A 27,228-nucleotide genomic window follows, 5' to 3' on the forward strand; every position below is an offset into this window, starting at 1 on the left:
CCAGGGACCTATTCCTGGCACGCTGTGTCCTACCACAGGCAGAGAGCAGGGAGAGGCTGGGATGGAGTCTATGGCCCCCGGCCCTGCTTCTTTCCCACCCTAGAGCAAACGGCTGCCCCAAGCTCCTCCACGTGTCTCCCCATTTTTTCCCTGGAGGTCAGCTGACTCAACACACCCCAAGCCCCTCAGGCCGCGCTATGCAGGACCACCAGGAATTCTCCCGACGCTGCTCCAGCCAGGGAGCTCCAGCCTGGCTGGGAGTCCTGCTTCGGCAAAGGCCTGGTACGTGACTGCAGGTGATGGAGCCTCTACAGGGCCTGTTTCCCCACCTGTACCATGGGAAAAAAACCACTGGGCTAGCCCACTTGGGCAGCCGCGGCATAGCCCAGAACCCGCCACACCTAAAACCAAGTTGCTTGGCCTGACACAGACCCCTCCCTGTCTAGCACCCTGCCCTTCACTCCCTCTACAAGGCCAATGTCAAAGGCAGGTTCACACCCAGCAGGGCCACCCAAGCCTCTCCGACTCCACATCCATCACCAAGAATCAGAGACGAAGTGCACACCACCAGAACACTTGTGCGCTTTCCACATCGCGTCTGCGTGCTACTGTGCTGATATAAACCCACAACAGGCTGGGTGCGGTGAGCGAACCACTTGAGCCAGGAGTTCGAGGCCAGCCTGGGAAACAGCGAGAGCCCATGTCTTTTTTTTTTGAGACGAAGTTTTGCTCTTGTTGCCCAGGCTGAAGTGCGATGGCGCAATCTCAGCTCACCGCAATCTCTACCTCCAGGATTCAAGGGATTCTCCTGCCTCAGCCTCCCGAGTAGCTGAGATTACTAGCATGAGCCACCACACCCGGCAAATTTTGTATTTTTAGTACAGACGGAGTTTCTTGATGTTGATCCAGCTGGTCTCAAAATTCTGACCTCAGGTGATCCACCACCCTCAGCCTCCCAAAGTGCTGGAATTACAGGCCTGAGCCACCGCGCCCGGCCAGCCCATGTCTTTTTTATAAAAATGAACCATTTTTTTTTAAATCCCCATTAGGCAAACGCTATAGCAATTATCAGTTGCAGACGCGACACGCTGGATGTTGCAGTCCACAGGGCGCATCAGAGGCAGCCCAGGCAGCCACACAGCCTCAGTGAGCCTCTCCCAAGGCAGAGGAAAAGCAACCAGCGGAGCACCTGCGGACGCTACCTGACGAAACACAAGGCCAGCGTCACCAGAGTGAGACACGCCGCCGCCATGAGCCTCCCAAGGCCCAGCGGGACGCAGCCCCATCTGTGGGGCTCCTGCCGGGATGCAGAACCTCAGCATAATCCTGAGGAGCAGCCCAGCCTGACTGAGGCGTGCCACACAGAGACCCAGCTGGCTCTCCTCCAAAGGCCAGACCATGGGAGACCCCGCCCCAGCTTTCCTTATGCACTGAGGGATCAGCCCAGATCGGGGAGACAGGAGACGCAAGGGCTCATGGCAGTGATGGGATGGGACGTATATGCCGCTGAGGCCACAGCTCCACCCACCTCCTGGTTCAGATCAGGGTACTGCCATGAAATAAAGCCACATGGAAAGTCTCTGCGCGGTGCTTTGCAACTTTCTTCTCAGTCTAAAACCACTTCGGGGACGGGCATGGTGGCTCACGCCTGGAATACCAGCACTTTGGGAAGCTGAGGTGGGCGGATCATGAGGTCAAGAGATCGAGACCATCCTGGCTAACAAGGTGAAACCCCATCTCTACTAAAAATACAAAAAATTAGCTGCGCGTGGCCAGGCGCGGTGGCTCACGCCTGTAATCCCAGCACTCTGGGAGGCTGCAGCGGCCGGATCACGAGGTTAGGAGATCGAGACCATCCTGGTGAGCACAGTGAAACCCTGTCTCTACAAAAAAATACAAAAAATTAGCCAGGCGTAGTAGCAGACGCCTGTAGTCCCAGCTACTGGGAAGGCTGAGGCAGGAGAATGGCGTGAACCCAGGAGGCGGAGCTTGCAGTGAGCTGAGATTGCGCTACTGCACTCCAGCCTGGGCAACAGAGCAAGACTCCGTATCAAAAAAAAAAAACAAAAAACAAAAAACAAACATTAGCTGGACATGGTGGCACACGCCCGTAGTCCCAGATACCCGGGAGGCTGAGGCAGAATAGCTTGAACCCAGGAGGCAAAGGCTGCAGTGAGCTGAGATCGCGCCACTGCACTCCAGCCTGAGCTACACAGCGAGACTCCATCTCAGAAAAGAAAAAAAAAAACCACTTCAAAGTGAAGTGTTTTTTGGAGATTTTTTTTTTTTTTTTTTTTTTGTAGACATGAGGTTTCACCATGTTGGCCAGGCTGGTCTTGAACTCCCGGCCTCAAGTGAGCTGTCCACCTTGGCCTCCCAAAGATATGGTGAAACACCATCTCTACAAAAAAATACCAAAAAAAAAAAACTGGCCGGGCATGGTGACTCACACCTGTAATCACAGCACTTTGGGAGGCCAAGGCGGGTGGATCACTTGAGGTCAGGAGTTCAAGACCAGCCTGGCCAACACAGTGAAACCCCATCTCTACGAAAAACACAAAAAAAATTTAGTTGGGCACGGTGTTGCGTGCCTGTAATCCCGGCTACTTGGGAGGCTGAGCCAGGAGATTCACTTGAACCCAGGAGGCAGAGGTTGCAGTGAGCCGAGACTGCACCACTGCACTCCAGCCTAGGCTACAGAATGAGACTCCATCTCAAAAAAAAAAAAAAAAAAAAAAAAAAATAGCTAGGTGTGGTGGCACACACCTGTAACCCAAGCTACCTGGTGGCTGAGGCAGGAGAATCTCTTGAACCCGGGAAGCAGAGCTTGCAGTGAGCCAAGATCACACCACTGCACTCCAATCTAGGCAGCAAAGTGAGATTCCAGCTCAAAAAAAAAAGAAAGAAAAAAATAAACAGGAGGCAGGAGCTGGGGCTGGGCAGAGCGAGGAGCAGGGCAGGCGAGGGTGGCGAGGGAGCAGGCAGCCCTTGCAGGCCCCTGACAAAGTGAAAATGGGGCCCCTTGCTCAAAGGTGGCTAACAAACTTCAACACGAGCTGGGCGCAGATCATGAGGTCAGGAATTCGAGGCCAGCCTGGCCAACGTGGCAAATACTAATGCTATAAATATTAGCTCTGCTAATAATACAAAAATCATTGGTACTACTAATAATACAAAAATTATTGCTGGGCGCAGTGGCTGATGCCTGTAATCCCAGCCCTTTGGGAGGCCAAGGCAGGTGGATCATGAGGTCAGGAGATCGAGACCATCCTGGCTAACGTGGTGAAACCCCGTCTCTATGAAAAATACAAAAAAACTTAGCCGGGCATGGTGGCGGGCGCCTGTAGTCCCAGCTACTCGGGAGGCTGAAGCAGGAGAAAAGGTGAACCCAGGAGGCGGAGCTTGCAGTGAGCCGAATCACGCCACTACACTCCAGCCTGGGTGACAGAACAAGACCCCGTCTCACCAAAAAAAAAAAAAAAAAAAAAAGTATCAGTACTACTACTAATACAAAAATTGTTAGTAGTACTAATAATACAAAAATGAGCCGGGTATGGTGGCGGGTGCCTGTAATCCCAGCTACTGAGGAGGCTGAGGCAGGAGACTTGCTTGAACCCAGGAGGTAAAGGTTGCAGTGAGCCGAGATTGCACCACTACACTCCAGCCTGGGCGACAAGAGCAAAACTTTTTCTCCAAAAAAAAAAAAAAAAAAATGTTCCTGCGGGATTTGACCGCGTGGGTGTGGCTAGTGTGGCACGCCTGGCCGTGTCCTATATATTGTGCGCTCTATACAGCTCCGTCCCACCAGCCACATGTTGGGTGCCCATAGCCCCGAGTGGCCAGTGGCTGCTGTCGGGGCAGTGGCGCTCCACACGCCTCCCCTCAAGGGGGAGTCTTCTTCCCGCGGACCCCGCGGAGTGCTGTGGGATGTTGCAGGGTGCAGCCGGAAGCACTGGGTTCTGCACATCTGAAGCGAGACCCAGAGGGCCGGGCCGGCCTCCTCTCTGGTCAGGGGCTGGAGACGGGAGGAAGGGGTGCTGGGCCTGCTCCCTCATGTCGGGGTGCTGCTTCTGAGACCCCTTTCCTCCTGCTCACAGTCAGGGCCCACGGCAGGGTCCCCCTCTCCCTCCTCAGGCTGGAAATCCAGCCTGCTGTGGTCCCTGCATTTCCTGTCTCTCCAGAGCATCTTCCCCGGTGATCATTTGACAGAGGGCCCTGCCTCGCCCAGTTTCGGGGTTTTCTTGTCACGGGGAGTCGCTGTCTCAAAGTGGTGGCCATGGGAGCTGCACGTCTGGCTGGCAGAGCGTTTCTGGCTGTGGTTTGAGCGTCCTGAGGCTGCGCAGGATGGAGGGGCTGTGGGCCCGAGTTCCCCTTCCTGGGATTCACAGCCAAGCGCTTCTCACAGGCCCCGGCCTTCCTGGAGCACAGAACATTCCCGACAGCCAGATGACTCACGGTGTGAGGGCTGGAAACGCTCTGCTTCACAGCGGTGTCACCTGCCCGTGCCTGCTCTCCTTGGCAGCGTGACATTATTTTGGGGGCCACATGAGTGTAGTTCTAAAAATGAGTGCCCCCCCAGAAGCAGTAGCAGGGTGAACTGGCCTCTGCAACTCCCGCGAGCCGTGCCCTCTGCCCCACGCCTGTTTCGTCACGGTGCCTCGTTCCCCGTCACTCAGCTAGGGAGACAGTGTCCCCACCAGGCAGTGCGCCCCGAGTTACCGCCCCCGTCTCCTCCTTGCTCATGCTGCGTCCTGTCCGGAGGTGCCCTGTGGTGTGGGCTGCTGTGTGGACCGAGGGCTGGGGGCCAGGGCTTTGTGCAGACTTCACCAGGCTTTTCCGAATCCCGAAAGCCAAGAGGTGACATTCCCTCTCACGGTGGGTGGTTGTGCGGGGCCTGGAGGACTCCCGACTGAGAGTGGATGTCTAGTAAAAGGAGCCTCGGCCAAGAGGCGTTTCCAGCACAGACCAGTTCCTAGAGGGCCCAGGGAACAGGCAGAGCCAGGCCACAGAGGTTGGGTGACCACCCCAGGGCCCATGTCTAGAGCAGCACGGTTGGGTTCGTACTCCTGGTCTGTGGGTGGGCGCCTCTGTGTGAAAGAGCCCAGCGCTGGCTTCCAGCTCTTGTGTTGGAGTTCCTTTTTTTTTTTTTTTTTTTTTTTTTTTTTTGAGACGGAGTTTTGCTCTTGTTGCTGAGGCTGGAGTGTAGTGATGCGGTCTCAGCTCACTGCAACCTCTACCTCCCAGGTTCAATGGTGCAGTCTCAGCTCACAGCAACCTCCACTTCCTGGGTTCAAGCGATTTTCCTGTCTCAGCCTCCTGAGTAGCTGCTGGGATTACAGGCGTCGGTCACCACGCCTGGCTACTTTTTTGTATTTTTAGTAGAGATGGGGTTTCATCATGTTGGCCAGGCTGGTCTCGAACTCCTGACCTCAGGTGTTCCACCCGCCTCGGCCTCCCAAAGTGCAGGGATTACAGGCGTGAGCCACCACGGCCGGCCCACACCTGGCTAATTTTCGTTTTAGTAGAGACGGGGTTTCACCATGTTGGCCAGGCTGGTCTCGAACTCCTGACCTCAGGTGTTCCACCCGCCTCGGCCTCCCAAAGTGCAGGGATTACAGGCGTGAGCCACCACGGCCGGCCCACACCTGGCTAATTTTCGTTTTAGTAGAGACGGGGTTTCACCATGTTGGCCAGGCTGGTCTCGAACTCCTGACCTCAGGCGATCCGCCCACTTTGGCCTCCCAAAGTGCTGGGATTACAGGCATGAATCACCGCGCCCGGCCAGAACAATTTTTTAATTACATGATAAAATGATAATGTTCTAGTTATACTGGGTTAAATAAGTTATGAAAATTTTATCTCCTGGGCCAGACGCAGTGGCCCATGCCTGGGGTCCCAGCAACTTGGGAGGCTGAGGCAGCAGGATCACTGGAGCCCAAGAGTTTGAGGCCACAGCAAATCATGATCGTCACTGTACTCCAACCTGGGCAACACGGCAAGATCTCAACTCTAGAAAGATAAAAAATATTGGCCGGGCGCGGTGGCTCACACCCGTAATCCCAGCACTCTGGGAGGCCGAGGCAGGCAGATCACAAGGTCAGGACATCGAGACCATCCTGGCTAACACCATGAAACTCCATCTCTACTAAAAATACAACAAATTAGCCAGGCATGGTGGCGGGCGCCTGTAGTCCCTGCTACTTGGGAGGTTGAGGCAGGAGAATGGCGTGAACCCAGGAGGCGCAGCTTGTAGTGAGCCGAGATCGCGCCACTGCACTCCAGCCTGGGCGACAGAGAGAGACTCCGTCTCAAAAAAAAAAAAAAAAAAAAAATTTAAAAATTAAAAAAGAAGCCAGACACAGTGGCTTATGCCTGTAATCCCAGCACTCTGGGAGGATGAGGCAGGAGGACTCCTTGAAGCTAGGAGTTTGAGATCAGCCTGGACAACATATTGAGACCCTCATCTCTTCAAAAAAAAAATTTTGTTTTAATTAGCTGCGCATGGCAGGTGGGCCTGTATTCTCAGCTATTTGGGAGACTGAAGTGGGAGGATCCCTTGTACCCAAGAGTTCAAGGCTGCAGTGAGCTGTGATCACACCACTGCACTCCAGCCTGGGTGAACAGCGAGACTCTATCTCTAAAAAAAGAAAAAACAAAATTTATCTTAGCTTTTTTTTTTTTTTGAGATGGAGTCTGGCTCTGTAGCCCAGGCTGGAGTGCAGTGGCCGGATCTCAGCTCACTGCAAGCTCCGCCTCCCGGGTTTTTTACGCCATTCTCCTGCCTCAGCCTCCCGAGTAGCTGGGACTACAGGTGCCCGCCACGTCGCCCGGCTAGTTTTTTGTATTTTTTTTAGTGGAGTCGGGATTTCAACGTGTTAGCCAGGATGGTCTCGATCTCCTGACCTCGTGATCCGCCCATCTCGGCCTCCCAAAGTGCTGGGATTACAGGCTTGAGCCACCGCGCCCGGCCAATTTATCTTAGCTTTTTAAAAATGTGGCTACTAGAAACAGTGAAAGCACACATGTACCTTATGGAGTATTTCTGCAGCCTTACCTCACAGGACCTAATTCTACCTTCTTGGTTGACAAAGCTTTTTTTTTTTTTTTGGAGTTTCATTCTTGTTGCCCAGGCTGGAGTGCAATGGTGCGATCTCGGCTCACTGCAACCTCCGCCTCCTGGGTTCAAGTGATTCTCCTGGCTCAGCCTCCCAAGTAGCTGGGATTACAGGCATGTGCCACCACACCCGGCTAATTTTGTATTTTTAGTAGAGACGGGGTTTCTCCATGTGGGTCAGGCTGGTCTCCAACTCCCAATCTCAGGTGATCCACCTGCCTCGGCCTCCCAAAGTCCTGGCATTACAGGTGTGAGCCACCACACCTGGTCTGACAGAGCATTTTTAGACTTGACCCTGAACCCAAGGTCCACACAGGCCCTGGCCCAAGTCCACGCAGCTAATTCACAGCAGAGCTGGGCCTGGACATCAGACCGTGTTGCTTCCTGGCTGAGCATCTGTCTGCAGGATCAAGGGCAGTGTGAAAAGTGGACTCAGACCTCCACAGGAGGAGGACAGGGCCGTCTGAGAGCTCCAAGGAGAGCTCAGATCAAGGATGGCTGACAAGGCTTCAGCTGACTTGATAGTAACTAGTCCATCTGCAACAGCCCCAGCTGGCTAGGCACAGCTGTGCACGCCTGTAGTCCCAGCACTGCAGGAGGCTGAGGTGGGAGGACGGCCTGAGCCGAGACTTCAAGGTTGCAGTGAGTTATGATCACGCCACTACACTCCAATACTCCATCCTGGGTGACAGAGAGTTCATTTCAAACAAACAAACAAACAGCCCAAGCTACCCAGCAACCAAAGGAGCTCCCTGTAAACACGCAAAGCAACTGGACACTGGAGGTGCTCAGGGGGGGCTGAGGCCACACACACAGGCCGCTGGGAAGCTGTGAGAGGAAGCTCTGCTCACCAGGCCTCTGCTTTCCTAAAACATGACCAGAGCAACGCCATCTTAAAGTGCATAGTTAGACACTCGCAAGGCACCTGGAAGGTTCACACTTATGAGCTGACCACCAAGGACACAGAGCATCTGTGGGTGGGGGAGGTCTTCCGGGCAGCCTGCAGAACCCGTGCCCGCTGTAGGGAGAGGGCCAGTGAGCAGGGGCTGAAGGGTGGTCGGACGGCACCACCTGGCTGGGCTCCAGGGAGCGTGTCTGTACGTTCCAGGTTTACTCGCAACCCCAACCGTTTCTCACACACAGGCGCTCAGGAAGACCGGGCACCCTCTGCCTGCCCCCCGAGGATGGCCTGCTCTGTTCAGGGAGCCCTGCTGTGTAAGGGAGCAGCTTCGTGGCTGCTCTCGCTGTGATCGGCGGCTCACCTCAAGTTCTCTCCTCTCTTGGGGTCTGCATTGGGACCCTCCTTCTCCAGCAGCAAAGCGACACGGAGGGAGGCTGGATGTGCTGACCAGAACTCTCGTCGCCCTCGTCTGAGCAGGGGCCGTCTGAGCACGGGCTGTCTGAGCACAGGCTTACGGCCACTGACCCTCTAGCCTGAGGCCAAGGCCACGGTGTGACAGGAGGGAGGAAAGCAGGGGACTCGTGGGCCTCCTCACAGGGAAAAATGCGCCAGGACGCTAGGGAAGACCAGCACTGACTGCTGAGGCAACAGCGCTCCCTTTTGGGGTGATGAGAATGTTCTGGAATTAGACAATGGTGAATAGACTAAAAACCACTGAAATGTACACTTAAAACGGGTGAACTTTTTTTTTTTTTTGAGATGGAGTCTAGCTCCGTCGCCCAGGCTGGAGTGCAGTGGCGCGATCTCAGCTCACTGCAAGCTCCGCCTCCCGGGTTCATGCCCGGCCTAAAACAGATGAACTTTGATATGTGAATTGTCATGATAAGGCTATTATTAAAAAAAGAAAAAAAGGAAAAACATGGTTGGGCGTGGTGGCTCCCACTTGTAATCCCAGCACTTTGGGAGATGGGGCAGGCAGACCACGAGGTCAGGAGTTTGAGACCAGCCTCACTAACACGGTGAAACCCCGTCTCTACTAAAAATACAAAAATTAGCCCGGCTTGGTGGTGGGCGCCTGTAATCCCAGATACTCAGGAGGCTGAGGCAGGAGAATGGCGTGAACCCGGGAGGTGGAGGTTGCAGCAAGCCCAGATCTCGCCACTGCACTCCAGCCTGGGCAACAAGAGCAAGACTCCATCTCAAAAAAAATAAAAGAGGAAAAACAAAAGCACAGCAACTATAGTGCCCCGGCCTGGGCACAGCACCCTGTCCTGCCTGCTCCTCCGCGCTTGCCGCCCTGCACGTCATCACTCACCCATGGCCTCTCCAGCAAGGCCACCCCTAAGCCCCAGACGAGGAGCAGCAACAGCATGAGGCCTGGCCGTCCATCCCTCTGAAGGGCGGGATGCCCACACAGCCAGCCAGCACGCACCCGTCTGGTGCAACCAACTGAGAAACAGGCTGGCTGCGACTCACACATGCGCCTCACACATCTCAACCCAACACTGTGAGAGGTCGAGGCAGGCACTTAAGGTCAGGAGTTCAAGACCGGCTCGGCCAATGTGGTGAAACTCCGTCTCTACTAAAAATACAAAAATTAGCTGGGCCTGGTGGCACACACCTGTATTCCCAGCTATTTGGGCGGCTGAGGCAGGAAAATGGCTTGAACCTCGGAGGCGGAGGTTTCAGTGAGCCGAGATGGCACCACTGCACTCCAGCCTGAGTAAAAAGAGTGAGACTCTGTGTCCAAAAAAAAATTAGAAAGAAAAGTGGGCCGGGCGCGGTGGCTCAAGCCTGTAATCCCAGCACTTTGGGAGGCCAAGATGGGCGGATCACGAGGTCAGGAGATCAAGACCATCCTGAATAACATGGTGAAACCCTGTCTCCACTAAAAAATACAAAAAACTGGCAGGGCACGGTGGCCCAAGCCTGTCATCCCAGCACTTTGGGAGGCCGAGACGGGCGGATCACGAGGTCAGGAGATCGAGACCATCCTGGCTAATACGGTGAAACCCCGTCTCTACTAAAAAATACAAAAAAACTAGCCGGGCGAGGTAGCAGGCGCCTATAGTCCCAGCTACTCGGGAGGCTGAGGCAGAATGGCGTAAACCTGGGAGGCGGAGCTTGCAGTGAGCTGAGATCCGGCCACTGCACTCCAGCCTGGGCAATAGAGCAAGACTCCGTCTCAAAAAAAAAAAAAAAAAAACAAAGAAAAGAAAAGAAAAGAAAAGAAAAGTGGCTGGCCAAGTGCAATGGCTCACGCCTGTGATCCCAGCACTTTGGGAGGCTGAGGCGGGCGGATCGCGAGGTCAGGAGATCGACACCATCCTGGTTAACATGGTGAAACCCCGTCTCTCCTAAAAATACAAACAATTAGCTGGGTATGTTGGCGGGCACCTGTAGTCCCAGCTACTTGGGAGGCTGACGCAGGAGAATGGCGTGAACCTGGGAGGCGGAGCTTGCAGTGAGCTGAGATCGTGCCACTGCACTCCAGCTTGGGTGACAGATCAAGACTCCATCTCAAACAAACAAACAAACAAAAAATGAGTGCCAGCTGCGGTGGCTCACGCCTGTAATCCCATCATTTTGGGAGGCTGAGGCGGGCGGATCACCTGAGGTTGGGAGTTTGAGGCAGGCCTGGCCAACATGATGAAACTCCGTCTCTACTAAAAATACAAAAATTAGCCAGGCTAATCCTGAGATACCAGGAAGGACGCGGAGCTGGACAATCACTCCTGTGATTCCAATGCAGAAGCTGCCCCTTCTTTTCTCCAGGAAGCCCCCACTTGTAACTGCTGCACATACACTCCGGGCACTTCAATCTGTGTCTCCAGAGCTGTAGTCCGCAAACATGGCCCAAATATACTCCCATTACGCTAACTTCGCCTCAGGTCCTTTCCTCAGGGGGCCACAGTGGGCAGGGACTGCACGGAGCAAGCCTGGGTCTTGGCCAGGGCCTGCCGGACACACATGGTGCCAGGAAGCACCCAGGCAATAAAGGCGGGGCTGACCCCAGGAGAAGGCATCTATGTGAACACCAAGCGACACCCCGTGGCGGTCTGTGCCAGGCCATGAAAGGCACAGCTCTTGGCACCTTGTGCCCGCCCTCGGTGGCGGGGCTGCCCCAAGCTCTGTGAGTGCTGAGCAGCATCCTCGGGCTTCCCCCACCCCAGTGGTGACAACCGCAGAGGTCTCCAGATGCCACCAGGTGTCCCCTGGGGCCAAAGCCACCTCCGCCCCTGAGAACTGCTGTTTGAACCTTCCAGGGCCAGGAATTCATCCTTTCAGCCTATAGGCGGGAAGAGGAGGGCTCGGTACAAATCAGGACCAGAAGAGCTCAACACTGGGCTCCTCCAGGTAAAAGGCTCCGCCAGCGCCACACCGTCTTGCAGTCCTTCCCCTGGAGGACTCCTCTGGGGCCCCTGCTGCACCTCAGGCCCCACCACACAGCCTGAGGCTGAGGCCCAAAGCTTATCAAAGTTACCACCAGCCTGGGGCAACACAGCAAGGCGCCACCAAAAAATACAAAATTCAGCCAGGCGTGGTGGCTCACGCCTGTAATCCCAGCTACTGGGGAGGCTGAGGCAGGAGAATCCCTTCGGCCTGGGAGGCGGGGGATGCAGCGAGCAGAGATCGAGCCACTGCACTCCAGCCTGGGTGACAAAGCAAGACCCTACCTCAAAATAATAAGAGAAATAACACCCAAAAGGACAGGTTCCAGGAGACTCCTGAAGGAGGGTGGGCCCTTCCCCCATGCCTTGCCCTGAGGGTCCATTTCTCAGTATCATGGGCATCCTACTGATGGTCCTTTATCATTAACCAGAGGACCTAAGTGTTACTGAGTTCTGTGAGCCGCTGAGGCAACGTAATCAAGCCGAGGAAGGGGTGATGGGAAGCTGAATTTACAGCTGATCACTCAGAAACACAGGCCACAACCTGGGGCCTCTAAGTGCCAAGGCAAGTTGGGGAGTCTTGGGGACTGAGCCCTCACCCCGTGGGATCTGAGCCTGTGTCGAGGTAGACATGTTGGAAGTGAGCTGAATCGGGGCTACCCAGTTGGAAACACAGAACTGATGAACCCCTTGGTATACGTATCTGGTTCCGGAACTCCTCTGTGTTGACTGCTGGAGAGCACAGGAGGAACTGTGTTGGGTCCTTCCTATACCCCACAGTGCTGGAAGAGAAAAACAGCTCCAGGCAGTCCATGCCCAGTAAGGCGTGCAAAATGCATCAGACCCAGAGACAAGAGCAAGGCTTTCAGTCATGTCCCCCAACCACACCAGGGGCAAGCGCGGAAAGGCTCTATCTGTTCCTGCCTCCTGGTCTCGGCCACTGTCTTCCTGTTCCCGGAATCGGTAACACCTAGAGCGACGTGCAGCCATCAATGGCCAATATCACTTCCACACAAATTCTTTTTTCCTTTATCTAATTTTGTTTGTTTGTTTGAGACAGAGTCTCCCTCTGTCGCCCAGACCGGAATGCAACGGCATGATCTCGGCTCACTGCAGCCTCCTCCTCTCAGGTTCAAGCGATTCTCCGGATTACAGACAACCACCACCAAGCCCAACTAATTTTTGTATTTTTAGTAAAGACGGGGTTTCGTCATGTTGGCTAGGCTGGTCTCGAACTCCTCACTGCAGGTGATCCGCCGCCTTGGCCTCCCAAAGTGCCGGGATTACAGGCATGAGCCACCGTGCCTGGACAACCGTGTGTTTTTTAAACTGAATTTTTTATTTTAAGATAATTTTAGATTTACGCTGTAGAGCTAAAGGAAAGGAACTGGAGCAAAATTAATATAAGTGGAGTGTTTATTTGGGCCACATTTGAGGACTGAAACCTGGGAGTCCAGACTCAAATTACTCCAAATATACACTCTGATGAGCAGCAGTTAACAAGCAGATTTTTAAAGGAAAAAAAGAGCTGGGAGTGGTGGCTCACACCCGCAATCCCAGCTACTTGGGAACCCAGGAGGCGGAAGCTGCAGTGAGCCGAGATTGGGCCACTGCACTCCATCCTGGGAGACACAGCGAGTCTGTCTCAAAAAAAAAAAAAAAAAAAAAAAAAAAAAAAACCCTCCCCAGAAGCTAGGCTGGAGTGTCTGTATCACCTGCAGAGTTTCAGGACAACCCACCCCCCCACCCCCCCAGTGCCCCCTGCAACCTCTTTTAGGCCACCAGGAACAAAACAGTGTACATTTGCTATAAAATGGAACACTGGGTTTTTTCTATTATTCCTTCCTTTTTAAAGCAACTCCTTTACTCACACAAAGCTGCCTAAAGGTTAATCTGCCTCCGGGGGAGCTGGGATTACTCAGGACACTCATGCTCAGAGGTCAGCAGCAGAAAATACCTTCTGAGTCACGGTGGGGATGGCTCACCCCGCCCCTGGCTGCTACTCACTGCTGGCTGCCCACTCACCGCCACCCACAGCCGGGCTCCAGGCCAGGCTGTCAGGCGGAACATGTACTCACTCATTAATGAGAGTCAGAGAGTCGGGACCCTTGGCCAGTGGAGGCCGCCCCTGCCCGCCCACAGCCCATGAGTCACCAAGGGGAAGGTCCCCTTCTGTGGCCCTTGCAGGTTCCTTCCGAGCAACCAGCCAATAATGCCACTTGTGCCCTTCCCACCAGAAGAAGGGCAGGGCCATCCTGCCCTAGAAATGCCACGCCGGGCCAGGCGGGGTGGCTCACGCCTGTAATCCTAGCACTCTGGGAGGTCCAGGCAGGTGTATGACAAGGTCACAAGTTCGAGACCAGCTTGGCCAACATGGTGAAACCCCATCTCTACTAAAAATACAAAAAATTAGCTGGGCGTGGTGGCACACACCTGTAGTACCAGCCACTGGGGAAGCTGAGACAGGAGAATCACTTGAACCCGGGAAGCAGATGTTGCAGTGAGCCGAGATCGCACAGTTGTACTCCAGCCCAGGCAACAGGACGAGATTCCCTCTCAAAAAAATAAGAAATGCCACGCGGGGCTTGAGAAAAGCGGTCATCCAGGAACTCCCAGGTCATATAAGAACAAAAATCGCCCTTCCTCCCCCTTGCGTTTGCCAACTGGGCAAACCCCTTCCGAACTGCTCATTTCCGAGTGTGGACAGTTGTGGCTATTTCTGCTTCCTCTTCCGGATGGCCCCTCCTCCAGGCAGCCACCCACAGGCCCCCAGGGCAGAAGTGGCAGCCCCTCCCCGGGGACCTCAGCTGACCTTGTGCTCAGCACAGAATCTCTGCTGAGCTTCTATTTATAATCTGCTGAACTCCACTGTGTAACGTTCTTGGTAGAGATGGAGTCTCACTATGTTGCCCTGGCTTGTCTCGAACTCCTGGGTTCAAGTGATCTTCCCGCCTGGGCTTCCTAAAGTGCAGGGACTACAGGCGTGAGCCCCTGTGCCCGGCCTGTCTTCATTTTACAGGCTTCTTGAGACTAAGAACGCTGGGCAGGGTAGGGCGGAGGGTGGGGAGAGAATATTGGCTTGTCCTCTGTGCCCCCACAACACTGAGTATTCAGTAGGTGCTGTTGGAATGAATCACGAATATATGTGCTGTTGCAGCCACAGCCAGGTGCTGTGGCTCACGCCTGTAATCCCAACACTTTGGGAGGCCGAGGCGGGCAGATCACCTGAGGTCAGGAGTTCGAGACCAGCCTGGCCAATATGGTGAAACCCCGTCTCTATTAAAAATACAAAAATTAGCCAGGAGTGGTGGCGGGTACCTGTAATCCCAGTTACTGGGGAAGCTGAGGCAGGAGAATCACTGGAACCCGGGAAGCGGAGCTTGCAGTGAGCGGAGATCGCGCCACTGCACTCCAGCCTGGGCAATAGAGCGAGACTCTGTCTCAAAAAAAAAAAACAAAACAGAACCGCCCCTCACTTCTTGTGAGAAAGCAAAATTCCTCAAGAGGAGCACGACAACGGGAGCACGACAACGGGAGCACGACAACGGGAAAATGACAAATGTCACAGCAGGGTTGTCGGAAGGCTGCCTCTGGCACTGGGGCGAATGAAGATGACGGGCCCGGCAGCAGGCCAACCAGAGCAGGAACGGGCCGCAGACGGCGCCAGGACCAGCACATCCTGCCAAGCCAGGGCCCGGCCAGGGAGGGAAAGACTCTGCACAGTCCCGCCCACCACTGGAAAGCCCGCTCCCGCCGGCCCTCCCCTTACTATTTACAATGGGGCGCTGGCCAGGCACGGCACCAGGCATGTGGACGGGGACACCGGGGCTGCCTTCACAGGAATGTTCACTTAAGTATCAAGGAAAAGGCAACGGGCCCCTGGCAGGACCATTGCCCCAGGCCCCGACAGCGGGTTCCAGTGGGTTTCTTAGCACTGACAAATGGCAACTGTTGGAATGCAGATGTTTTTTTGTTTGTTTGTTTGTTTGTTTTGAGACGGAGTCTCGCTCTGTCGCCCAGGCTGCAGTGCAGTGACTGGATCGCAGCTCACTGCAAGCTCCGCCTCCCGGGTTTACGCCATTCTCCTGCCTCAGCCTCCCGAGTAGCTGGGACTACAGGCGCCCGCCACCTCGCCCGGCTAGTTTTTCGTATTTTCAGTAGAGACGGGGTTTCACTGTGTTAGCCAGGATGGTCTCGATCTCCTGACCTCGTGATCCGCCCGTCTCGGCCTCCCAAAGTGCTGGGATTACAGGCTTGAGCCACCGCGCCCGGCCGGGATGCAGATGTTAAACAGACACTTAACACAGGTCGTGCAGTCCACTCCTGAGAACCTCGCCCTGCGAACACTGACTTTCACCAAAAATCCCGCCAGTGCTGTTTAGTGCAGCTTTATTCTAGTCACCAAAAATTGGAAACAGCCCACAGTCCTGTGACCCGCAGGCAAACGGATCAACAATCTGTGGTCCAACTGTCCAATGGATCTACAGTCACCAGAAAAATGGGGTAACTTTTGAAACCTGCAGCAACATGGATTCGGCCACCTGAAAGCGACCAGGACCAAAAGGCAACGTCCTGTTGATTCCATTCAGCCAACTTTCTGAGAATGGCAGAACTACAGGTAAGGCCGGATGGGGAGCAGCCAGGAGCTCCCAGGCAGGCTGAGGACAGGGGCACCGCAGGGAAGCTGGGGGTTCTGCACCTGGACGACAGCGCTGGTCAGGGCACCACCCGATGAGTTTGTCAAACTTTCATTTTGTTTGTCAAACTCTCAGTTTGTACCCTCTAAACAGTGAACTACGCCCTAGGTGAACTGAAAGAGGAAGATAAACAAATAAATGTGAGGCCAGGTGCAGTGGCTCATCCCCGTAATCCCAGCACTTTGGGAGGCCACGGCAGGCGGATCACCTGAGGTTGCGAGTTCAAGACCAGCCTGGCCAACATGGAGAAACCCCATCTCTACTAAAAATACAAAATTAGCCAGGCGTGGTGCCTCATGCCAGTAATCCCAGCTACTCAGGAGGTTGAGGCAGGAGAATCGCTTGAACCCAGGAGGCAGAGGGTGCGATGAGCAGAGATGGCGACACTGCACTCTGGCCTGGGCAACAAAAGCTGCAATCCCTCTCAAAAAATAAATAAATAAATAAAGGTAAGGCCGGGCGCGGTGGCTCACGCCTGTAATCCCAGCACTTTGGGAGGCGGAGGCGGGCGGATCACCAGAGATCAGGAATTTGAGACCAGAATGACCAACATGGAGAAACCCTGTCTCTACTAAAAACAAAATCAGCAGGGTGTGGTGGCGCACGCCTGTAATCCCAGCTACCAGAGAGGCCAAGGCAGGAGAATCGCTTGAACCCGGGGGGCAGAGGTTTCAGTGAGCCGAGATCACACCATTGCACTCCAGCCTGCGCAACAAGAGCGAAACTCCGTCTCAAAAAACAAAACAAAACAAAATAGATAAAATAAAATAAAATTGTGAAGCCATATACTGGGACTGGTCGGACGGTGGTAGGCCACCTCAATTGATCCTCAGTCACAGATAGAACTCCTCATTCTACTCCAGTCTAATAAAATTTTTGTAATAACGTCATGGTCGGACGCCTTCTATCACCTAAAACGATGAGAGCCCAACAGAGAGAAGTGGAGGCTGGAAGGATTCTGGAGTTTGAACATTCGAGGGAGGAAACCGGTCGGGGCGCTGAAGCGCTGCCTCCGCTTTCAGTTTTTGTCCTAGCACCTCTCCCGGCCGGAACCCGGCTCAGGCCGCCCAGGCGCACACCCAGAGCTGCCCAACCACGGAAGCCAGAGCCCCAGGGCCCGACCCCACCAGCCCCGCGCGCGGGACGTGCGGCCGGGCTGGAAGCCGCTCTCCCTCTCCCTCCCACTCGCACGGACCCGCGGCAGTGAGCCAGCCCGGGCTCCCCAGCGCTCTCCGCGTCCTGACCCCGCCCCCAGCGAGCACGTTTCCAAAAACTGACACAAGCCGAGCGCGCGCGCGGGAGTCCCAAGGCGCGCGGGGATGCCCGGCCGAGCCCTGCGGGCGCGCCCCCCAAAACTCGCACCCCAGACACGCTCGCCGACAGCGCCTGCTTCACTTTTCCCCGAAAAAGCGCCCTTCCCGGACCGGAGCGTGCTCAGAGGGTCCCAAGCGCGGACGCACGAGCCCCGCCTCCCCAGGGGCCACGCCGGGACTCGCACCCCGGGAGCCGCACGCGGGTTTCTGGAACCACCCCGGGGGGTGCCCTCTGTAACATTCCACCCGGCCTGTCATTTTCCAACGGTCACCAAGATGAAGGAGACAAAATTTACTAACTCCCGGGGTGAGCCCAATCCTGCCCACTCAAGATCGGGGGACAGAAGTCCCGATTTCCAAGGGTAAAGCCTGTCCCGCCCACTAGCATTAAAAGGTGAAAGATTCATAATTTCCCAGGGCCAGGGCAGCCCATACCCGCTCAACATTACCGGGGCAAAATTTCCCCATTTCCAAAGGTCAGACCGCTCCCGCCCACTCAAGCGGACGTTATCTCCCACCTTCCCAGGGTCGGGCCCGCCCAGCCCCAGTAGGAAAAGCGTGACAAACGCCTAATTTTAAAAAAGAAGAGAAGAGACAGAAAATGATGCCCTTAAAAAGAGAAATAAGGCGGCGGAGCACACTGACAGCGCCGGGAACGAGCCGGGCGGGCGGGCGGGCTTCACGTCAAAACGCGGCCGGCACGAGCTACTCCTCCCGTTCTGCGCCCGGGACAGCCCGGCGGGGTCAACGGCACCGCGACCGGGCTCGGGGGCGCCGGCTCCCGCTCCCACCCCGGGCGCGGGGGGCTCCCACCCTACTGGAAACAGCCGCGGGGCCCTCGGCGGGGAAGCAACGGGGGTCCCTAGCAGCGACAGTGGGGTCCAAGGGCTCCGTTCCCCAGGAGAGACCGGCGCGCGCGGCTGGGGGGTTTTGGGGTGTCCCCGGGGGCGACGGAGGAGGGGAGGCCGGGAGGGAGGGACGGTGGGGGACGGCACTCACGTAGACCGGCAACGGCCACGGGTAGACGGCGGGCTCAGCCCCCACGGGCGACTTGAGTCTCAGCTCCAGCTTCTCCCCCATGTCCGCGCGCGCGGCCGCCGCACCATGCTAGGCGGGCGGTTGGGGGAGGGGCGGGGCCGCCGGTGGGCGGAGGAGGGCGGGCAGGAGGGAGGGGCGGGAGGCTGAGGGGAGGGGGCCTGGCCTCGGCCTCGGCCGCCGCCGCCGCCGCCGCCGCGCTCCGGTCCGGCCCGGCCCCCGGCTCCCTCTTTGTGGTCACAGGCCCGGGGCCTCCAGCGCCTCCGCCATCTTGGGCCGGCGTGAGGCGAGCACAATGAGCCGGGGGCCGGGCGGAACCACTCGCCGCGCGCGCGAGGGGGGCCCAAAGCGAAGAGGCCGGCGCGTGCCCGCCGCCCAGCCGGCCGCCCCGCGCGCGCCACCCCTTCGGCGCCCCGCCCCGTGGACTCGCCCGCCCGCCCGAATCCACGCACGCACGCACATACGCACGCACGTCCTCGGTTGCCCTCAGGCGCCCCCTTCCCCCACTCGCCGGCCCGACGCGGAGACCCGGGGAGACCCTATGGGCGGGCCCGTCGGATGACGAGTTCGAATCCCGTCCCAGGGGGAGGACGCCGAACACCTCCCCACACACGACCTAGTAAAACCAAAAACCTAATTTTCCCCCGTAAGAGTCACGGTCTAGGGCTTGCTCTAGCTCCAAGCCCAGGACTCATTTGACAACAATGCTGTTTCATTGGGTACAAAAAAAAAGCTGGGCGTGGTGATTCACCCCTGTAATCCCAGCACTTTGGGAGCCCAAGGCGGGCGGATCACCTGAGGTTGGAAGTTCGAGACCAGACTGACGAACACAGAGAAACCCCCTCTCATGGCTAGGCGCGGTGACTCACGCCAGTAATCCCAGCACTTTGTGAGGCCGAGGCCGGCAGATCACCTGAGTTCAGGAATTCAAGACCAGCCTGGCCAACATGGTAAAACCCCGTCTCTTACAGAAATACAAAAATGAGCTGGGCGCGGTGGCGGGCACCTGTAATCCAGGCTACTGGGGAGGCTGAGGCAGGAGAATCGTTTGAACCTGGGAGGCTGAGTTTGCACCATTGTACTCCAGCCTGGGCAACAGAGCAAGACTCCGTCTCAAATAAATAAATTAATTAATTAATTAAGCTATAAACTAAGTTTCTCCCAAAGTTAGTTCAGCCTACGCCCAGGGATGAACAAGGACAGCTTGGAGGTTAGAAGCAAGAGGGAGTCAGTAAAGATCTCTTTAACTGTCTCAGTCATAATTTTGCAAAGGCGGTTTCACCACCAGCACCTCCCCAAGTCCCCAGGGGACACCAACACCCTCCCTGCCCAGCCAGATTCCAGCCCTGCCCCACCCCTTCCCTGCTGGGTGACCTTGGGAGAGTCACTTGACCTCCAATGCTTTCCTCCTCCCAACAATGGAGTCCCGCAGTCACTGCCACAGTGCCTGGTGATTAAAGCCTTTGAGTGTCAAAGTACAACAGTCCCTTGTACTTTTTTTTTTTTTTTTTTTTTTTTTTTTGGTTTTTTGAGACACTCGCGCTCTGTTGCCCAGGCTAGAGTGCAGTGGCACAATCTCACGTCACTGCAGCCTCCGCCTCCGGAGCTCAAGCGACTCTCCTGCCTCAGCCTCCTGAGTAGTTGGGATTAGAGGTGCCTGCCACCATGCCCGGCTAATTTTTGTATTTTTAGTAGAGATGCATTTCTGCCATGTCGGCCAGGCTGGTCTCAAACTCCTAATCTCAAACACAAAAGTGATCCCCCACCTCGGCCTCCCGAAGTGCTGGGATTACAGGTGTGAGCCACCGCAACCGGCCCCCATTGAGATCTTGATGAACACTAAAGGGGCCGGGCGCGGTGGCTCACGCCTGTAATCCCAACACTTTGGGAAAAGGCTGAGGCGGGCGGATCACGAGGTCAGGAGACCGAGACCATCCTGGCTAACACGGTGAAACCCTGTCTCTACTAAAAATACAAAAAAAATTAGCCAGGCATGGTGACGGGCGCCTGTAGCCGCAGCTCCTCAGGAGACTGAGGCAGGAGGCATGAACCCGCAAGGCGGAGCTTGCAGTGAGCACTCCAGCCTGGGCAGCAGAGCGACACTCCATATCCAAAAAAAAAATATATATATATATATCTCAATGGGCTTTTTCTTTGTTGTTGGAAAGATGGGGTTCCGCTATGTACCCCAGGCTGGTCTTTTTATTGATTGATTGATTGATTTTTTGACATAGTCTTACTCTGTCGCTCAGGCTGGAGTCACTACACCAGGCTCCAGTCACTACAAGCAATGCCTCTTAGGTTCTAGCAATTCTCCTGCCTCAGCCTCCCGAGTAGCTGGGATTATGGGTGCCCACTACTGTGCCCAGCTAATTTCTGTTTTTTGTTTTGTTTTGTTTTGATTTTTTTTGAGACGGAGTCTCGCTCTGTCGCCCAGGCTGGAGTGCAGTGGCCGGATCTCAGCTCACTGCAAGCTCCGCCTCCCGGGTTCACGCCATTCTCCTGCCTCAGCCTCCCGAGTAGCTGGGACTACAGGCGCCCGCCACCTCACCTGGCTAGGTTTTTTTTTGTATTTTTTAGTAGAGATGGGGTTTCACCATGTTAGCCAGGATGGTCTCGATCTCCTGACCTCGTGATCCGCCCGTCTCGGCCTCCCAAAGTGCTGGGATTACAGGCTTGAGCCACCGCGCCCGGCCTAATTTCTGTATTTTTAGTAGAGATAGGGTCTTGCCATGTTGGCCAGGCTGGTCTCGAACTCCTGATCTCAAGTTATCTTCCCGCCTCAGCCTCCCAAAAGTGCTGGAATTACAGGCATAAACCGCCACTCCCAGCCACACTCCTCTTTTTTTTTTTAATGAAACCCCAGACTCCTCTTTGGTCTGCACGTATGCCTCAAATTCCAATTCTTTCTTGCCAAATAAAACATTAACTTTAGAGATTCATCTCTACATACTTATTTTGACCTATGAATTATTTTCCTTGTGGGAAAAAAAAAAGAATTTTTATCTGAGGAATGCAAGTCCTTTCTAATTACCAGGCCCAGACAGCCAGGAGCAGTGACTCACGCCTGTAATCCCAGCACTTCGGGAGGCCAAGGCGGGCAGATCACTTGAGGTCAGGAGTTCAAAACCAGCCTGGCCAATATGGTGAAACCCCGTCTCTACTAAAAGTTCAAAAATTAGCCGGGCGTGGTGGCGGGCACCTGTAATCCCAGCTACTCAGGAGGCTGAGGCAAGAGAATGGCTTGAACCTGGAAGGCGGAGGTTGCAGTAAGGCGGAGGTTGCAGTGAGCCGAGATTGTGCCACTGCACTCCAGCCTAGCAACAAAAGCAAGACTCCGTCTCAAAAAAAAAAAAAAAAAAAAAAAAAAACTAGGAGAAACTCCTGATGGGGCAGACGGTGTAAACCTGTAAACCAGGAGGACCCCCAGCTACTAGGACTCACCTCCTCTCTCTCCCTACCCACTCAGGGTGTGGATTTTAATGTGCGCGGCCTCCTGGGACCTCAGCAGGGCAGTGGATCGTGGGACTCAGAGTCTCTTGGGGGACCTTGGAATCCCTTAACCCTGGAGGTCTCAACCAGCGGTGATTCTGCCCCCAGGAAACACTGGGTGATGTCTGGGAACATCTGTGGTTGTCACAGCTAGGTTGGAAGGAAGCTCCTGGCATGGAGTGGGTGGAGGCCAGGGACGCTGCTCTGCACCCTACAGTGCCCAGGATAGCCCACCCCAGAGAATAATCTGGCCCTGATGTCCACAGTTCTCCAGGGGAGAGATCCTGGTCTAACATTATTCTGAGCAGTTGGTTTCTCCAGAATCCTGTGTGGGCAGGTACTATATCCTCTGTATCCTCAGGATCACCGAGCACAGGGCATCCGGGCTAAGAAACACTGGGGATGAATGGACAAATGCCTGTCCCCCTCCCATAGGCTACTGGGAGCTGCTGGAGGATGCACTGGACTCCAGGTGTGGCAACCTGTATCTCCACCCCCTGTTTTTTTTTGTTTTTTTGTTTTTTTTGAGACGGAGGAGTCTAGGTCTGTCATGTAGGCTAAAATGCAGTGGTGTGATCTTGGCTCACTGCAACCTCCTCCTCCCGATTTCAAACGATTCTCCTGCCTCAGCCTCCTAAGTAGCTAGGATTACAGGCATGTGCCACCACTCCCAGCTAATTTTGGTATTTTTAGTAGAGACGGGGTTTCACGATGTTGGCTAGGCTAGTCTCGAACTCCTGACCTCAGGTGATCGGCCTGCTGCCTTGGTCTCCCAAAGTGCTGGTATTATAGGCGTGAACCACTGCGCCCGGCCTCCTCCCACTTTTGTACACCTCTTTCCTGAGCCATTTCCTCTGGTCATTCTCATACTTCCTGTTACAGGTTTGAAACCTCCTTTGCAAAAATTATAACAGAAGGCCGGGCACGGTGGCTCACGCCTGTAATTCCAGCACTTTGGGAGGCCAAGGTGGGCGGATCAGGAGGTCAGGAGTTCGAGACCAGCCTGACCAACATAGTCAAACCCCGTCCCTACTAAAAAAATTACAAAAATTATCTAGGCATGGTGGCGCACGCCTGTAATCCCAGCTACTCGGGAGGCTGGGGCAGGAGAATCACTTGAACCTGGGAGGCAGAGGTTGTAGTGAGCCAAGATTGCACCATTGCACTCCAGCCTGGGTGACAAAGGGAGACTCCGTCTCAAAAAAGAAAAAGAGAGATTGAGACCATCCTGGCCAACACAGTGAAACCCCATCTCTCCTAAAAATACAAAAATTAGCCTGGTGTGGTGGTGGGCGCCTATAATCCCAGCTACTCAGAAGGCTGAGGCAGGAGAATCACTTGAGCCAGGGAGGTGGAGATTGCAGTGAACAGAGATCACACCACTGCACTCCAGCCTGGCGACAGAACAAGACTCCATTAAAAAAAAAAATTATAACAGAAAATGTTGACAGTGAAAGAGATCTGATCTAGCCAACTCCATCTTGTTCCTAACCTGCAAACTGTCCTTGTTCATTCCTGGGTTGAGGCCAAACTAATTTTGGGAGTAACTTAGTTTATAGTTTAACTTTGAAACAAAGACAATAACAGCTTCCCCAAACAAACTCCTTTCTTGCCTGGGGACTAGACTGCCTTTGCAGGACTAACAGATTAGCAACGAGATTAGAAAGTACGGTTCAAGCTGGGTGTGGTGGTGGTTCCTAGGAAAGCTGAAGCAAGAGAATCACTCGAACCCAGGAGGCGGACATTGCAGTGAGCGGAGATTGCGCCACTGCACTCCAGCCTGGGTGACAAGAACAAATCTCCATCTCAAAAAAAAAAAAAAGAAAGAGCCGGGCTCAGTTGCTCACGCTTGTAATCCCAGCACTTTGGGAGGCCAAGGTGGGAGGATCACTTGAGGCCAGGAGTTCTAAATCAGCCTGGGCAACATCATGAGACCCATTATCTATAAAAAATACAGGCCGGGCGCGGTGGCTTAAGCCTGTAATCCCAGCACTTTGGGAGGCCGAGACGGGCAGATCACGAGGTCAGGAGATCGAGACCATCCTGGCTAACACGGTGAAACCCCGTCTGTACTAAAAAACTACAAAAAAATAGCCGAGCAAGGCGGCGGGCACCTGTAGTCCCAGCAACTCGGGAGGCTGAGGCAGGAGAATGGCGTGAACCCGGGAGGCGGAGCTTGCAGTGAGCCGAGATCTGGCCACTGCACTCCAGCCTGGGTGACAGAGTGAGACTCCGTCTCAAAAAAAAAAAAAAAAAAGAAAGAAATATAAAAAAAGTAGCTGGGCCCCTGCTTGAGCCCAGGAGCTGAGGCTGCGGTGAGCTCAGATGGTGCCATTGCACTACAACCTGGGGAACAGAGCAAGACCCTGTCTCTAAAAAAAAAAAAAATTCTGCTGAGCCGTGGAGGGAAGAAGAAAAAGAAAAAAAAAGAACACACGTGGGATACAACACAGTTGCTAAATGAATGCTTCTGTGAAATGATGTCTGATGTGCCCCTTATCAACCCATCAAGCTCAATTTCCTCCATCCCCACCAGCTCTGCCAGCCTCCTCTCTGCTCCTCCATGTGACAAACTTGAGCAAGCTCTTCCTGACGTCTGCTGGATCACTTTTCTCTAATCCTTCTGCTGCCTACGGCTTTGTTCTCCGTTCCTGCTCCTGGCCAAAGTGGCATACAGTAGATACTTAGTATGTTGTTGAATGGATGGATGGATGAGTGGATGGATGGATGGGTGGATGGGTGGGTTGGTGGACGGGTGAGTGGATGGGTGGATGGGGATGGATGGGTGGGTGGGTGGATGTTTGTTTTTTTCAACTAACGTTGTTGATGAGTGGATGGGTGAGTGGGTGGATGGGGTAGTAGGTGGGTGGATGGATGAGTCGGTGGGTAGATGGGTGGATGGATGGGTGGATGGGTGGGTGGATGGATGATAGATGGGTGGATAGATGGATGGATGGGTGGGTGGATGGATGATAGATGGGTGGATGGATGGATGGATGGGTGGGTGGATCGATGATAGATGGGTGGGTGGATGGATGGATGGATGGATGGGTGAGTGGATGGATGATAGATGGGTGGGTGGATGGATGGATGGATGGGTGGGTGGATGGATGATAGACGGGTGGATGGATGGATGGGTGATAGATGGGTGGATGGATGGATGGATGGGTGGGTGGATGGATGATACATGGGTGGATAGATGGATGGATGGGTGGGTGGATGGATGATACATGGGTGGATAGATGGATGGATGGGTGGGTGGATGGATGATACATGGGTGGATAGATGGATGGATGGGTGGGTGGATGGATGATACATGGGTGGATAGATGGATGGATGGGTGGGTGGATGGATGATACATGGGTGGATAGATGGATGGATGGGTGGGTGGATGGATGATAGATGGGTGGATAGATGGATGGATGAGTGGGTGTATGGGTGATAGATGGGTGGATGGATAGATGATAGATGGGTGGATGTTTGTTTTTTCAACAAAGTTTGTTGATGGGTGGATGAGTAGATGGATGGATTAGTGGATAGGTGAATAGGTGGATGGGTGAATGGATAGGTGGGTGGATGGATGGGTGCGTGGCTGTTTGTTTTTTTGTTTTGTTTTGTTTTATTTATTGAATCTCTTTTTTTTTTTTTTTTTTTTGAGATGGAGTCTCGCTCTGTCGCCCAGGCTGGAGTGCAGTGGCCGGGTCTCAGCTCACTGCAAGTTCCGCCTCCCAGGTTTACGCAATTCTCCTGCCTCAGCCTCCTGAGGAGCTGGGACTACAGGTGCCCACCACCTTGCCCAGCTAGTGTTTTGTATTTTTTTTTTAGTAGAGACAGGGTTTTACCGTGTTAGCCAGGATGGTCTCAATCTCCTGACCTTGTGATCCGCCCCGTCTCGGCCTCCCAAAGTGCTGGGATTACAGGCTTGAGCCACCACGCCCGGCCTATTTAATCTTTTTTTGAGATGGAGTCTCACTCTGTCGCCAGGTTGAAGTGCAGTGGCACGATCTTGGCTCACTGCAACCTCTAATTCCTGGGTTCAAGGTATTCTCCTGCCTCAGCTTCCCGAGTAGCTGGGATTACAGGCACGTGCCACCATGCCTCGCTAATTTTTTTTTTTTTTTTTGAGATGGAGTCTTGCTCTGTTGCCCAGGCTGGAGTGCAATGGTGCAATCACGGCTCACTGCAACCTCTGCCTCACAGGCTCAAGTGCTTCTCCTGCCTCAGCCTCCCAAGTAACTGGGATTACAGGCGCACACCACCACGCCCGGCTAATTTCTGTATCTTTAGTACAGACAGGATTTCACCATGTTGCCCAGGCTGGTCTTGAACTCTTGACCTCAGATGATCCATCCACCTCGGCCTCCCAAAGTGCTGGGATTACAGGCGTGAGCCACTGCGCCTGACTGTTGTGTTTTTGCTTGTTGCCATGTTTGGTTTTTTTTCAATAAATGTTGTTGATTGCTGGGTGAATGGATGGGTTAGTGGGTGAGTGGATAGGTGGATGGGTGAATGGATGGATGGATGGATGGATGGATGGATGGATGGATGGATGGATGAATGGGTTGGTGGATGGATGGATGATGGGTGGGTAGATGTATGTATGTATGAATGGATGATTCGATATGTGGCTGGGTGGATGGGGAGGTGGAAGGATGGATGAAAGGATGGATAATTTGGGGACAAGATAACAGATTCGGGCTGGAGCTGGGACTGATGACAACTGTCCCTATCTCCTGCTAGAGCTCAGGGCTCCAGGCCAGGATCTTTTCGGAGAGAAGCTGCCCCCTCTTTGAGTCTGGCTAGCACTGCTCTCTGCTGGCCACCCTGGAGGTTGCAGCCAGCCCACCAACTCCCAGTGATGGAAGAACAGCACTGTCGTCAAAACCATTCTTCCTTTTTCTTCTCTTTCTTTTTTTATCTTTTTGAGACGGAGTCTCCCTCTGCCACCCAGGCTGGAGTGCAGTGGCCGGATCTCAGCTCACCGCAAGCTCCGCCTCCCAGGTTTACACCATTCTCCGGCCTCAGCCTCCCGAGTAGCTGGGACTACAGGCGCCCGCCACCTCGCCCAGCTACTTTTTTTGTATTTTTTAGTAGGGACGGGGTTTCACCGTGTTAGCCAGGATGGTCTCGATCTCCTGACCTCGTGATCTGCCCGTCTCGGCCTCCCAAACTGCTGGAATTTCAGGCTTGAGCCACCGCGCCCGGCCAAGTTAAACATTTCTTAAATGCCCACCCATACAGAAAACAAAAGGACAAAGTCCCAATACCATAGAATTTGTGTTCA

The 27,228-nt window shown here is 54.5% G+C and overlaps 3 protein-coding genes across 6 annotated transcripts in view; all 3 read right to left on the reverse strand.

Annotated features, from left to right (window-relative positions):
• DOT1L (DOT1 like histone lysine methyltransferase) overlaps window positions 1–18,749 on the reverse strand; it is a 69,441-nt gene extending 50,692 nt beyond the window's left edge. For 2 of the 4 annotated variants that reach the window (XM_050769997.1, XM_050769993.1), the window contains exon 1: window positions 18,417–18,749. In XM_050769997.1, coding sequence (XP_050625954.1) covers window positions 18,417–18,497 — 81 coding nt within the window. In that variant the 5' untranslated portion in view covers window positions 18,498–18,749. Of the gene's footprint in view, window positions 1–8,376; window positions 10,090–18,062; window positions 18,135–18,416 lie in introns of those variants that run through there. The other 2 variants (XM_050769995.1, XM_050769996.1) reach the window with 2 other exon arrangements.
• Window positions 1–27,228, reverse strand: part of OAZ1 (ornithine decarboxylase antizyme 1) — a 129,747-nt gene that overhangs the window by 94,351 nt on the left and 8,168 nt on the right.
• SF3A2 (splicing factor 3a subunit 2) overlaps window positions 1–27,228 on the reverse strand; it is a 138,389-nt gene that overhangs the window by 70,724 nt on the left and 40,437 nt on the right. The window lies entirely within an intron of this gene.

Source organism: Macaca thibetana, chromosome 19 (genome assembly GCF_024542745.1).
Source record: "Macaca thibetana thibetana isolate TM-01 chromosome 19, ASM2454274v1, whole genome shotgun sequence".
NCBI lineage: Eukaryota > Metazoa > Chordata > Mammalia > Primates > Cercopithecidae > Macaca > Macaca thibetana.